Source organism: Leucoraja erinacea, chromosome 44 (genome assembly GCF_028641065.1).
Source record: "Leucoraja erinacea ecotype New England chromosome 44, Leri_hhj_1, whole genome shotgun sequence".
NCBI classification, from domain to species: Eukaryota; Metazoa; Chordata; class Chondrichthyes; order Rajiformes; family Rajidae; genus Leucoraja; species Leucoraja erinaceus.
In genome coordinates this window covers 745,315-758,809 of record NC_073420.1, presented here as the reverse complement: position 1 = coordinate 758,809, position 13,495 = coordinate 745,315, and the positions used below count along the sequence as shown (strand labels likewise).

At 48.6% G+C, this 13,495-nt stretch overlaps 1 protein-coding gene across 1 annotated transcript; it reads right to left on the bottom strand.

Moving 5' to 3' along the window:
* Window positions 1-9,017: 9,017 nt before the first annotated feature.
* On the bottom strand, window positions 9,018-12,668 carry LOC129714965 (prokineticin receptor 1-like). Its single transcript, XM_055664754.1, has 2 exons — window positions 12,112-12,668; window positions 9,018-9,696 (listed from the first exon to the last, which is right to left on the bottom strand). Exons 1-2 carry the CDS (start codon window positions 12,558-12,560, stop codon window positions 9,018-9,020), a joined length of 1,128 nt encoding a protein of 375 aa, XP_055520729.1. The 5' UTR covers window positions 12,561-12,668.
* Between the last annotated feature and the right edge of the window lie 827 nt (window positions 12,669-13,495).

The following is a 13,495-nucleotide window of genomic DNA, read 5'->3' as shown; positions in this document are numbered from 1 at the left end:
CCTTGAGTTTCTGGCTCTCTGTTGCTGTGTTGTGTTTGACCCCCCTTTGCTTGTCTCCCTGTTTAATTGTTCTGTGAGATGGGTTGTATCATTCTTGCAGGATCGGTGGCATCTTCAGGCAATTTTCGTCAAGACCTGGACATCTGCCTTCACGGATTCTGGGGCCAAAAACTTTGCATTTGATTCCTCAACTTCTCCCTACAGCTCCCACCCTCTAGTCCTGGCGACATCCTCGTCAGTCTTTTCTGAAAAGAATTCACCCAGAGAGTTGTGAATCTGCGGAATTCTCTGCCACAGAAGGCAGCGAGGGCCAATTCACTGGATGCTTTCAAGAGAGAGTAATGCCCCCTGTCCCACTTTGGAAACCTGAACGGAAATTCATTTCGTTTTCCATTTTGGTGGCAAAAACGGGAAAGCAGACTATTATCTAAATGGTGGCAGATTGGGAAAGGGGGAGATGCAGCAAGACCTGGGTGTCATGGTACACCAGTCATTGAAGGTAGGCATGCAGGTGCAGCAGGTAGTAAAGAAAGCAAATGGTATGTTAGCTTTCATTGCAAAAGGATTTGAGTATAGGACCAGGGAGGTTCTACTGCAGTTGTACAGGGTCTTGGTGAGACCACACCTGGAGTATTGCGTACAGTTTTGGTCTCCAAATCTGAGGAAGGACATTATTGCCATAGAGGGAGTGCAGAGAAGGTTCACCAGACTGATTCCTGGGATGTCAGGACTGTCTTATGAAGAAAGACTGGATAGACTTGGTTTATACTCTCTAGAATTTAGGAGATTGAGAGGGGATCTTATAGAAACTTACAAAATTCTTAAGGGGTTGGACAGGCTAGATGCAGGAAGATTGTTCCCGATGTTGGGGAAGTCCAGGACAAGGGGTCACAGCTTAAGGATAAGGGGGAAATCCCTTAAAACCGAGATGAGAAGAACTTTTTTCACACAGAGAGTGGTGAATCTCTGGAACTCTCTGCCACAGAGGGTAGTTGAGGCCAGTTCATTGGCTATAATTAAGAGGGAGTTAGATGTGGCCCTTGTGGCTAAGGGGATCAGGGGATATGGAGAGAAGGCAGGTACGGGATACTGAGTTGGATGATCAGCCATGATCATATTGAATGGCGGTGCAGGCTCAAAGGGCCGAATGGCCTCTACTCCTGCACCTAGTTTCTATGTTTCTATGTAAACCTCTGGAGACTTTGCGCCCCACCCAAGGTTTCCATGCGGTTCCCGGAGGTTGCAGGTGGTTGCCGGAGGTTGCAGGTGGTGGAAGCAGGTAGGGACAAAAACCTCCGGGAACCGCACGGAAACCTTGTGTGGGGCTCAAAGTCTCCAGAGGTTTCCGTTCAGGTTTCCTAAGTGGGACAGGGGCATTAGATGTAGCTCTGAGGGCTGAAGGAATCGAGGGATATGGGGAGAAAGCAGGAACGGGGTACTGATTATGGATGATCAGCCCATGATCATATTGAATGGCGGTGCTGGCTCGAAGGGCCGAGTGGCCTTCTCCTGCACCTATTTTCCATGTTTGTATGTCTAGGTGTTGATCCAAGTGTTTTTGAAAGTTGTTCTTGACCGTCTCATAAACTGGAGTTGCCTCTTAAACGGCGCCACAAAAATGCGTCTCTTATTTAGTTTTAAAGATACAGCATGGAAACAAGTTCCGTTGGACCCACCGAGTCTGTGCCATCCGACAATCGCCCGTTTACATTAGTTTGACCTTACACCTGAGGGACAAAGAAACATAGAAAATAGGTGCAGGAGTAGAGGCCATTCGGCCCTTCGAGCCTGCACCACCATTCAATATGATCATGGCTGATCATCCAACTCAGTATCCCATCCCTGCCTTCTCTCCATACCCTTTAGCCACAAGGGCCACATCTAACTCCCTCTTAAATATAGCCAATGAACTGTGGCCTCAACTACCTTCTGTGGCAGAGAATTCCACAGATTCACCACTCTCTGTGTGAAAAATGTTTTTCTCACCTCGGTCCTAAAGGATTTCCCCCTTATCCTTAAATTGTGTGGCCCCTTGTCCTGGACTTCCCCAACATCGGGAACAATCTAACCTACAGAAGCCAATTAACCTGCAAGCCTGCACTTGTGGGAGGAAACCGGAGCACCCGGAGAAAACCCACAGGGTGAACGTACAGACTCCGTTCAGACAGCACCTGTAGTCAGGATCGAACCCGGTTCTCTGGCTCTGTGAGGCAACGACCCTGCCAGGCCCGAGAAACATATTTCCATTAGTTTCTTTATTTGTTGCTATTTTTGGTTTCCATACTGTAAACAAGCGCAGGATATTTGACTCGTGTCTCAACAAATTCTGTATCCCGCGCGGTAATGTTTGTCAAATGGACAACGGCAAGACTGGAGTCAGCAATAGCTTCACTGCAAGGGTTGCGATTCTCTACTTCAAAGACTTTTACTTTAGAGATACAGCGTGAAAACAGGCCCTTCGGCCCACCGAGTCCATGCCGACCAGCCATCACCCCTACACTCGCACTTAAACATAGAAAATAGGTGCAGGGGTAGGCCATTCGGCCCTTCGAGCCTGCACCGCCATTCAATGTGACCATGGCTGATCATCCAACTCAGTATCCTGTACCTGCCTTCTCTCCATATCCCCCAGATCCCTTTAGAAACATAGAAATTAGGTGCAGGAGTAGGCCATTCGGCCCTTCGAGCCTGCACCACCATTCAATATGATCATGGCTGATCATCCAACTCAGTATCCCGTACCTGCCTTCTCTCCATACCCCCTGATCCCCTTAGCCACAAGGGCCACATCTGACTCCCTCTTAAATATAGCCAATGAACTGGCCTCAACTACCCTCTGCGGCAGAGAGTTCCAGAGATTCACCTCTCTCTGCGTGAAAAAAGTTCTTCTCATCTCGGTTTTAAAGGATTTCCCCTTTATCCTTAAGCTGTGACCCCTTGTCCTGGACTTCCCCAACATCGGGAACAATCTTCCTGCATCTAGCCTGTCCAACCCCTTAAGAATTTTGTAAGTTTCTATAAGATCCCCTCTCAATCTTCTAAATTCTAGAGAGTATAAACCAAGTCTATCCACAGTCTTTCTTCATAAGACAGTCCTGACATCCCAGGAATCAGTCTGGTGAACCGTCTCTGCACTCCCTCTATGGCAATAATGTCCTTCCTCAGATTTGGAGACCAAAACTGTACGCAATACTCCAGGTGTGGTCTCACCAAGACCCTGTACAACTGCAGTAGAACCTCTCTGCTCCTATACTCAAATCCTTTTGCAATGAAAGCTAACATACCATTCACTTTCTTTACTGCCTGCTGCACCTGCATGCCTACCTTCAATGACTGGTGTACCATGACACCCAGGTCTCGCTGCATCTCCCCCTTTCCCAATCGGCCACCATTTAGATAATAGTCTGCTTTCCTGTTTTAGTGGGTGTAGGATAGTGTTAGTGTGCGGGGATCGCTGGTTGACGCGGACCTGGTGGGCCATAGTGCCTGTTTCCGCACTGTATCTCTAAACTAAACTAAATGCCAAGAATGAAGGATACCCGTGACTGCTACACCTTGGACACAAGTAAAGTATATCTGGCAAAGGTGTAGGTGGTCCTATATTATTCGAATATGACGACAACATCACAGTCTGAAGAAAAGGTCCCGACCCGAAACGTCGCCCACTCCTTCTCTCCAGAGATGCTGCCTGTCCCGCTGAGAGACTCCAGCGTTTTGTGTCTACCTTCAATTTAAACCTTACAATGGTGCATCTGCAGCTCTTTCCGACACGTTTACATACAAACCCCTGTCCCACGGAGATCATTCCAAGAGTTCTCCCGAGTTTGCCCCGATTCGAACTCGGAGATTTACGGTAATGGCCACTCGTCTGTACTCGGGGCTCTCGTGGACATTTTTCAACATGTTGAAAAATCTTCACGAGTCTTCCCGTGCTTACTTGCCGTTAGCGAGTCTTCCCGAGTACCTGCCGTTAGCGTAACGAGCCGCTAAGAGACGTCCCCGAGCTCCGACGTACCCGCTACATTCATTCTCCGTGCTTACCACGAGTTTGATTTTTTAAAAACTCGGGGGAGCTCTTGGAATGAACTCGTAGTGTGGGACAGGGCTAGAAGAATTTCATTGTTTCATCTGGGATACATGACGATAAAACAAGGACTTTGGAGAGAAGGCAGGAGAATGATCTGAGAGGGCGGGAAAATCAGCCATGATTTCCTAATCTGAGGAAAGACATTCTTGCCATAGAGGGAGTACAGAGAAGGTTCACCAGACTGATTCCTGGGATGTCAGGACTTTCATATGAAGAAAGACTGGATAGACTCGGCTTGTACTCGCTAGAATTTAGAAGATTGAGGGGGGATCTTATAGAAACTTACAAAATTCTTAAGGGGTTGGGACAGGCAAGATGCAGGAAGATTGTTCCCGATGTTGGGGAAGTCCAGAACAAGGGGTCACAGTTTAAGGATAAGGGGGAAATCTTTTAGGACCGAGATGAGGAAAACGTTTTTCACACAGAGAGTGGTGAATCTCTGGAATTCTCTGCCGCAGAAGGTAGTTGAGGAAAGTTCATAGAAACATAGAAATTAGGTGCAGGAGTAGGCCATTCGGGCCTTCGAGCCTGCACCGCCATTCAATATGATCATGGCTGATCATCCAACTCAGTATCGCGTACCTGCCTTCTCTCCATACCCTCTGATCCCCTTAGCCACAAGGGCCACATCTAACTCCCTCTTAAATATAGCCAAATTGTGGCTAAAGCGATCAGGGGGTATGGAGAGAAGGCAGGAACAGGATACTGAGTTGGATGATCAGCCATGATCATATTGAATGGCGGTGCTGGCTCGAAGGGCCGAATGGCCTACTCCTGCACCTATTTTCTATGTTTCTATGATTGAATGGCGGTGTAGACTTGATGGGCCGAATGGCCTAATTCTGCTGCTATCACTTATGATCTTATGCTCTTGACTGTCCTTGATTCTGGGGAGGAAATAGACAACCATTTGTTTCCCAACCATTAATTTTATTCAACATTGTTAACATTACAGTATAAGAACCGGGACAAACAGTTGGAGTTGGACACAGAACAGTCGTCCCGTTGCAATGGATACAACATTAATCTCTTCATTTTACGCAGACTTAACAAACAAGGGCCAAAAAATATTGGCCTACATCTCTGTTGATAACAAGGTCCTGTCTAGTGTATTGGAATTACTTGATAGAATGATCTGCAATGCCATCTTAAATTATTTACAAGCTACTTCACAATTTGCGGCATGAACATTGACTTCTCCAATTTCAGGTAGTCCCTGCTATCTCCTTCTTTCCCCTCCCCTTCCCAGCTCTCCCGCAGCCTACTGTCTCCGCCTCTTCCTTTCTTCTGACCACCCCCCCCCACCCCAACATCAGTCTGAAGAAGAGTCTCGACCTGAAACGTCGCCCATTCCTTCGCTCCATAGACGCTGCCTCACCCGCTGAGTTTCTCCGGCATTTTTGTCTACTGCCAAAATCAAGCACCATATTTTGTTTTACTGTTCAAATTTGTTTGGATTACACCGTTTTTCTGTGTCATAGTTATAGTGTTATCGGGCAGGGAAACAGGCCCTTCGGCCCAACTTGCTACACGCCAACCAAGATGCTGGTTTAAACCGAAGAGAGACACAAAATGCTGGAGTAACACAGCGGGACAGGCAGCATCTATTGATATGGAGAGAAGATGTTCCCATCTACACCAGTCTCTACCTGCCCATGTCAGACTCAGGACCATATCCATCCAAACCTTTCCTATCCATGTACCTGTCCACAGGTCTTTTATATATCCCCCTCTGACCGATCTCAACCTGATTGAGTCTGGAGAGAATGCCATAGAGGGAGTGCAGAGAAGGTTCACCAGACTGATTCCTGGGATGTCAGGACTGTCTTATGAAGACAGACTGGATAGACTTGGTTTATACTCTCTAGAATTTAGAAGATTGAGAGGGGATCTTATAGAAACTTACAAAATTCTTAAGGGGTTGGACAGGCTAGATGCAGGAAGATTGTTCCCGATGTTGGGGAAGTCCAGGACAAGGGGTCACAGCTTAAGGATAAGGGGGAAATCCTTTAAAACCGAGATGAGGAGAACTTTTTTCACACAGAGAGTGGTGAATCTCTGGAACTCTCTGCCACAGAGGGTAGTTGAGGCCAGTTCATTGGCTATATTTAAGAGGGAGTTAGATGTGGCCCTTGTGGCTAAGGGGATCAGGGGGTATGGAGAGAAGGCAGGTACGGGATATTAAGTTGGATGATCAACCATGATCATATTGAATGGCGGTGCAGGCTCGAAGGGCCGAATGGCCTACTCCTGCACCTAATTTCTATGTTTCTATGGAGAAGCGTCTCGACCCGAAACGTTGCCTATTTCTTTTTCCCTAGAGTTGCTGCCTGACCCCCTGAGTCACTTCAGCATTTTGAGTCCACCTTCGATCGCGACCTGGGTTCTCCAATCTTCAGCAAGAAGTCTGAGATGTATGAGATTCACGTTATAGGAGTAGAATTAGGCCATTCGGCCCATCGAGTCCATTCCGCCATTCAATCATGTCAGATCTCAGCTTCCGAATCCCATTTTCCTGCCTTCTCCCCGTAACCCTTGACACCCGTTCTAATCAAGAATCTATCTATCTCTGCCTTAAAAATATCCACTGACTTGTGGCCTCCGCAGCCGTCTGTGGCAAAGAGTTCCACAGATTCACCACCCTCTGACTAAAGAAATTCCTCCTCATCTCCTTTCTAAAAGATCGCCCATTAATTCTGAGGCTGTGCTCTCTGGTCCTCGAATCTCCCACCAGTGGAAACATCCTCTCCACATCCACTCTATCCAGGCCTTTCATTATTCTCTAACTATTCTCTAACTCTAACTGAAGGTAGGCATGCAGGTGCAGCAGGCAGTAAAGAAAGCGAATGGTATGTTGGCTTTCATAGCAAGAGGATTTGAGTATAGGAGCAGGGAGGTTCTACTGCAGTTGTACAGGGTCTTGGTGAGACCACACCTGGAGTATTGCGTGCAGTTTTGGTCTCCAAATCTGAGGAAGGACATTATTGCCATAGAGGGAGTGCAGAGACGGTTCACCAGACTGATTCCTGGGATGTCAGGACTGTCTTATGAAGAAAGACTGGATAGACTTGGTTTATACTCTCTAGAATTTAGGAGATTGAGAGGGGATCTTATAGAAACTTACAAAATTCTTAAGGGGTTGGACAGGCTAGATGCAGGAAGATTGTTCCCGATGTTGGGGAAGTCCAGGACAAGGGGTCACAGCTTAAGGATAAGGGGGAAATCCTTTAAAACCGAGATGAGGAGAACTTTTTTCACACAGAGAGTGGTGAATCTCTGGAACTCTCTGCCACAGAGGGTAGTTGAGGCCAGTTCATTGGCTATATTTAAGAGGGAGTTAGATGTGGCCCTGTGGCCAAGGGGATCAGAGGGTATGGAGAGAAGGCAGGTACGGGATACTGAGTTGGATGATCAGACATGATCATATTAAATGGCGGTGCAGGCTCGAAGGGCCGAATGGCCTCTACTCCTGCACCTAATTTCTATGTTTCTATGTTTCAATGAGGTCCCCCCTCAACCTTCTAAATTCCAGCATGTACAGGCCCAGTGCCGTCAAAGGCTCATCATATGTTAACCCACTCATTCCTGGGATCATTCTTGTAAACCTGCCCTGCACCCTCTCCAGAGCCTGCACATCCTTCCTCAGATAAGGGGACCAAAATGTGCTCACTGTACTCCAAATGTGGCCTGACCAGCGCCTTATGGAGCCTCAGCATTACATCCCCGTTGCTGAATTCCAATCCTCGTGATATAAATGCTAGCGTTGCATTTGCCTTCCTAAATCATGGTATTTTAAAAATCAAGGATCATTGCGGGATTGGCCGGTTCTCAACACTACCTAAGCCTGCCCACGTTTAATATTTATCCCCAACATGTGTAGGAGGAACATTAACATAAAAACACAAGTGCACAACTATCAAAATAACAGGTGGTTAGCGGAGGCTTAGAGTCACGGAGTGGAAAAAGGCCCTTGGGCCCAAATTGCCCACACCGACCTACATGTCCCATATCCCTTGGCCCATATCCCTCCAAAACTGTCCAATCCATGCACCTGTCTAACTGTTTCTTAAACGATGGGATAGTCCCAGCCTCAACTACCTCCTCTGGCAGCTCGTTCCATACACCCCCTCTGTGTGAAGAAGTTACCCCTTGGATTCCTATTCAATCTTTCCCCCTTCACCTTGAACCTATGTCCTCTGGTCCTCGATTCCCCTACTCTGGGCAAGAGACTCTGTGAGTCTACCCGATTTATTCCTCTCATGATATTATACACCTCGAAAAGATCACCCCTCATCCTCCTGCACTCCAAGGAATAGAGACTCAGCCTGCTCAACCTCTCCCTGTAGCTCACACCCTCGAGTCCTGGCAACATCCTCGTAAATCTTCTCCGAACCCCTTCAAGCTGGACAACATCTTTCCTACAACACGGAACTTGCTCTGAACTGAACACAATACTCTAAATGCGGTCTTATACATGACCTCCCAATTCTGGACGACATGACCTCCCAACTGTGGGCAACATGACCTCTGAACTCTGGGCGACATGACCTCCCAACTGTGGGCAACATGACCTCCCAACTCTGGACAACATGACCTCCCAACTCGGCGACATGAAACTATAACTCTGGACAACATGACCTCAGCAATTTTTCGTTAATGACGACTATGACCTCCCAACTCTGCCTACAACATGATCTTTTAACTCCGGACCCCCTCCAAACAGCGCCAAAATCCCGACTCTGGGGCAACCCATGACCTCCCAACTCTGGACAAACATGACCTCCCAACTCTGGACAACATGACCTCCCAACTCTGGACAACATGACCTCCCAACTCTGGACAACATGATCTCCCAACTCTGGACATGACATGACCTCCCAATTCTGGACAACATGACCTCCCAACTCTGGCCGATGTTTCGGGCAGGCAGTCATTCGGACACGGGCAGCACGGTGGTCCGGCACTCCATGGCCGCCGTGCTCTTGTCCTGGGCGCGGCCGTGAAGCAGAGCCCGTTGCCGCCGCCGCCGCCCGTACCTGACGGCGTCCTTCTTCACCGCCACGAAGAAGACGGTGTTGACGATGCTGTTGCTCAGCGCCGCGCACTTCACCGCGTAGTAGACGGTGACCGAGTGGCGCTCCCTCAGCAGCACGGCGGGGAAGAAATCCCGCACCAGGCCATAGGCGTAGTACGGGGCCCAGCACAGGACGTAGGCCATCAGCACGCCCACCAGCACCAAGACCGTCTTCCTCCGCGCCCTCAGCCTCTGGCGCACCTGGCTGGTCTGGACGCCGGGCACCATTTTGAACCACAGCTCCCTGCTGATGTGCAGGTAGCACACGGACATGGTAGCCACGGGGGCGACGAACTCCAGCAGGAAAAGCGAGAGGAAGTAGGCCCTGTAGTAGAGAACCTTGCCCGCCGGCCAGACCTGCCCGCAGAATATCTTCCCCTCGCCGGGCAGAGCGTCGAAGTCAAAGTCGGTCGCAGTCGTGAAGAAGGCCGCGGGGATGGAGACCACCACCGACACGGCCCACACGGCAAACAGGACACAGTAGGCCGTCCGAAACTTCATCCGGGGCCTCAACGGGTGTACGATCACCAAGTACCTGCGGACACAAGTTTGAGGGAGTTCAGTTCACGTTAGATGTGGAGAGGATGTTTCCACCAGTCTTAGAGTGATACAGTGTGGAAACAGGCCCTTCGGCCCAACTTGCCCACCCCGGCCAACATATCCCAGCTACACTAGTCCCACCTGCCCGCGTTTGGCCCATATCCCTCCAAACCTGCCGTATCCATGTACCTGTCCAACTGTTTCTTAAAGGTAGCCAAAAAGCTGGGAGAAACTCAGCGGGTGAGGCAGCATCTATGGAGCGAAGGAATAGGTCTAGACTGAAGAAGGGTTTCGCCACGAAAAGTCACCCATTCCTTCGCTCCATAGATGCTGCCTCACCCGCTGAGTTTCTCCCAGCTTTTTGTCCACCTTCGATTTCTCCAGCATCTGCAGTTCGTTCTTGACGTTCCATTAGGAAAAATTTCTCCAGTCAGAAGGCAGTGAATCTGTGGAATTCATTGCCACAGTAGACTGCGGAGGCCAAGTCAATGGATATTTTTATGGCAGAGATAGATAGAAAGGTTGAACAAGTTAGGGCTTTATTCTTTGGAGCGCAGAAGGTTAAGGGGGGATTTGATAGAGGTTTTTAAAATGATGAGAGGGATAGACAGAGTTGACGTGGAAAAGCTTTTCCCACTGAGAGTAGGGAAGATTCAAACAAGGGGACATGACATGAGAATTAAGGGACTGAAGTTTAGGGGTAACATGAGGGGGAACTTCTTTACTCAGAGAGTGGTAGCTGTGTAGAATGAGCTTCCAGTGAAGGTGGTGGAGGCAGGTTCGTTTTTATCATTTAAAAATAAATTGGATAGTTATATGGACGGGAAGGGAATGGAGGGTTATGGTCTGAGCGCAGGTATATGGGACTAGGGGAGATTATGTGTTCGGCACGAACTAGAAGGGTCGAGATGGCCTGTTTCCGTGCTGTAATTGTTATATGGTTATATGGTTATAGACAATAGACAATAGATGCAGGAGTAGAGGCCATTCGGCCCTTCAAGCCAGCACCGCCATTCAATGTGATCATGGCTGATCATCCCCAATCAGTACCACGTTCTTGCCTTCTCCCCATATCCCCTGATTCCGCTATCTTCAAGAGCCCTATCTAGCTCTCTCTTGAAAGTATCCAGAGAACCTGCCTCCACCCACCGAGGCAGAGACTCACCACTCTCTGTGAGAAAAAGTGTTTCCTCGTCTCCGTTCTAAATGGCTTACCCCTTATTCCTAAACTGTGTGTGTGTGGCCCCTGGTTCTGGACTCCCCCAACATCGGGAACATGTTTCCTGCCTCTAGCGTGTCCAAACCTTTAATAATTTCAATAAGATAGTTTATCGATTAGTACGGTGTCGGGGGATATGGGGAGAAGGCAGGCACGGGTTATTGATTTGGGACGATCAGCCATGATCACAATGAATGGTGGTGCTGGCTCGAAGGGCCGAATGGCCTCCTCCTGCACCTATTTTCTATGTTTCTATGAGAATTGGGTTGGGAGGAAAAGACATGATTGAAGGGCGGAGTCGACGTGATGGGCCGAATGGCCTAATTCTGCTGCTATCACTCCGAGCAGGAGTACAGAGAAGGTTCACCAGACTGATTCCTGGGATGGCAGGACTTTCATATGAAGAAAGACTGGATAGACTTGGCTTGTACTCGCTAGAATTTAGAAGATTGAGGGGGGATCTAATAGAAACTTACAAAATTCTTAAGGGGTTGGACAGGCTAGATGCAGGAAGATTGTTCCCGATGTTGGGGAAGTCCAGAACAAGGGGTCACACAGTTTAAGGATAAGGGGGAAGTCTTTTAGGACCGAGATGAGATTTTTTTTTCACACAGAGAGTGGTGAATCTGTGGAATTCTCTGCCACAGAAGGTAGTTGAGGCCACACAATTCATTGGCTATATTTAAGAGGGAGTTAGATGTGGCCCTTGTGGCTAAAGGGATCAGGGGGTATGGAGAGAAGGGAGGGATGGGATACTGAGTTGGATGATCAGCCATGATCATATTGAATGGCGAATGGTGCAGGCTCGAAGGGCCAAATGGCCTCTACTCCTGCACCTAATTTCTATGTTTCTATGTTTCTTTTAGGACCGAGATGAGATTTCTTTTTCACACAGAGAGTGGTGAATCTGTGGAATTCTCTGCCACAGAAGGTAGTTGAGGCCACACAGTTCATTGGCTATATTTAAGAGGGAGTTAGATGTGGCCATTGTGGCTAAAGGGATCAGGGGGTATGGAGAGAAGGCAGGGATGGGATACTGAGTTGGATGATCAGCCATGATCATATTGAATGGCGAATGGTGCAGGCTCGAAGGGCCAAATGGCCTCTACTCCTGCACCTATTTTCTATGTTTCTATGACACCCAAGATTGTAGAAAGAGACAAAAAGGAATCAAACGGGGGAAGGTCTCACCTGTCGACAGCGATGACCAGGAGGGCATTGGTGGAAACGTAGAGAGAGACCATCCTGAGATAATTCACCGCGGAGCAGAGGACCTGCCCAAAGTTCCAGGAGAGCCCGCTGACCACGTAATAGTCCATCTCGAAGGGGCAGCACACCACGGCCACCACCAGGTCCGAGACGGCCAGGTTGACAATGAGGAGGTTGGTGATGCTCCTCAGGCTCTTGTACCTGGCCAGTGCCGCCACGAAGAGGAGATTGCCGGCGCCGCACACCAGCATGATGCAGACCAGGACCACGCCGACCACCGCCCTGGCGCGGTAGACCGTGTCCTCCTCTCCCCCGCCCCCCGCCACCGGGTCAGCAGACCAGGCGTACTGTTCGTACTCGCAGCTCCCGTTCCAGGAGGGGCTGGCGTCTCCCGTACCGTAACGAGAGAGGTTCCTGCAAAGATCCGCCATGGCCGACCCTCGTCTCTTTCGCAGTTCGCTTTCAGTTTCACCCTATCGTCTCGCCAAACAAGGTACAGCGACAGTCCAGCGAGCCGTACGGTATTGGGAAGCAAAGTCTTGACTATCTGCAAAACTGAGCAAACTGGAGATATCGTCTATAGTCTATTAATTGATGAATATACTTCATTTTAGACTCGAGGTCCAGACAAGATACAACAATACATAAAAATACATTGCGTATAAAAATATCATCAAATACTTATAGAAACATAGAAACATTAGGTGCAGGAGTAGAGGCCATTCGGCCCTTCGAGCCTGCACCGCCATTTAATATGATCATGGCTGATCATCCAACTCAGTATCCCATACCTGCCTTCTCTCCATACCCCTGATCCCCTTAGCCACAAGGGCCACATCTAACTCCCTCTTAAATATAGCCAATGAACTGTGCCTCAACTACCCTCTGTGGCAGAGAGTTCCAGAGATTCACCACTCTCTGTGTGAAAAAAGTTCTTCTCATCTCGGTTTTAAAGGATTTCCCCCTTATCCTTAAGCTGTGACCCCTTGTCCTGGACTTCCCCAACATCGGGAACAATCTTCCTGCATCTAGCCTGTCCAACCCCTTAAGAATTTTGTAAGTTATAAAATCTTAGTATATCTATCTATATCTATTCTATATTCTATATAATATTAAAACTCTGTGGCTGCTGGCTGGCTGGTTGTGTTTCTGCCTGACTTGTGGTTGCCAGCCTGTGGGTGCCAGCCTTTGATTCGTTGCTACGCCAACACCAGACCCACAAACGCCCAGATTTTTTCCATTTCGGTAGAGATTTCACTTTTCATTCCAAGTATCCACTCCTGATTAGATTTTGTCGTGTTTATGTACACATTTTTAATAAAATCCTTCTCCCCCCCCCCCCCCACTCACTCATTTTGTCGCCTCC

Coding starts and splice junctions, on each gene's coding strand:
- LOC129714965 (XM_055664754.1), bottom strand. CDS start 12,560: ATGGCGGATCTTTGCAGGAACCTCTCTCGTTACGGTACGGGAGACGCC. Junction 9,697..12,111: donor CTGGTCATCGCTGTCGACAG/GTGAGACCTTCC, acceptor TTGTGTCCGCAG/GTACTTGGTGATCGTACACC.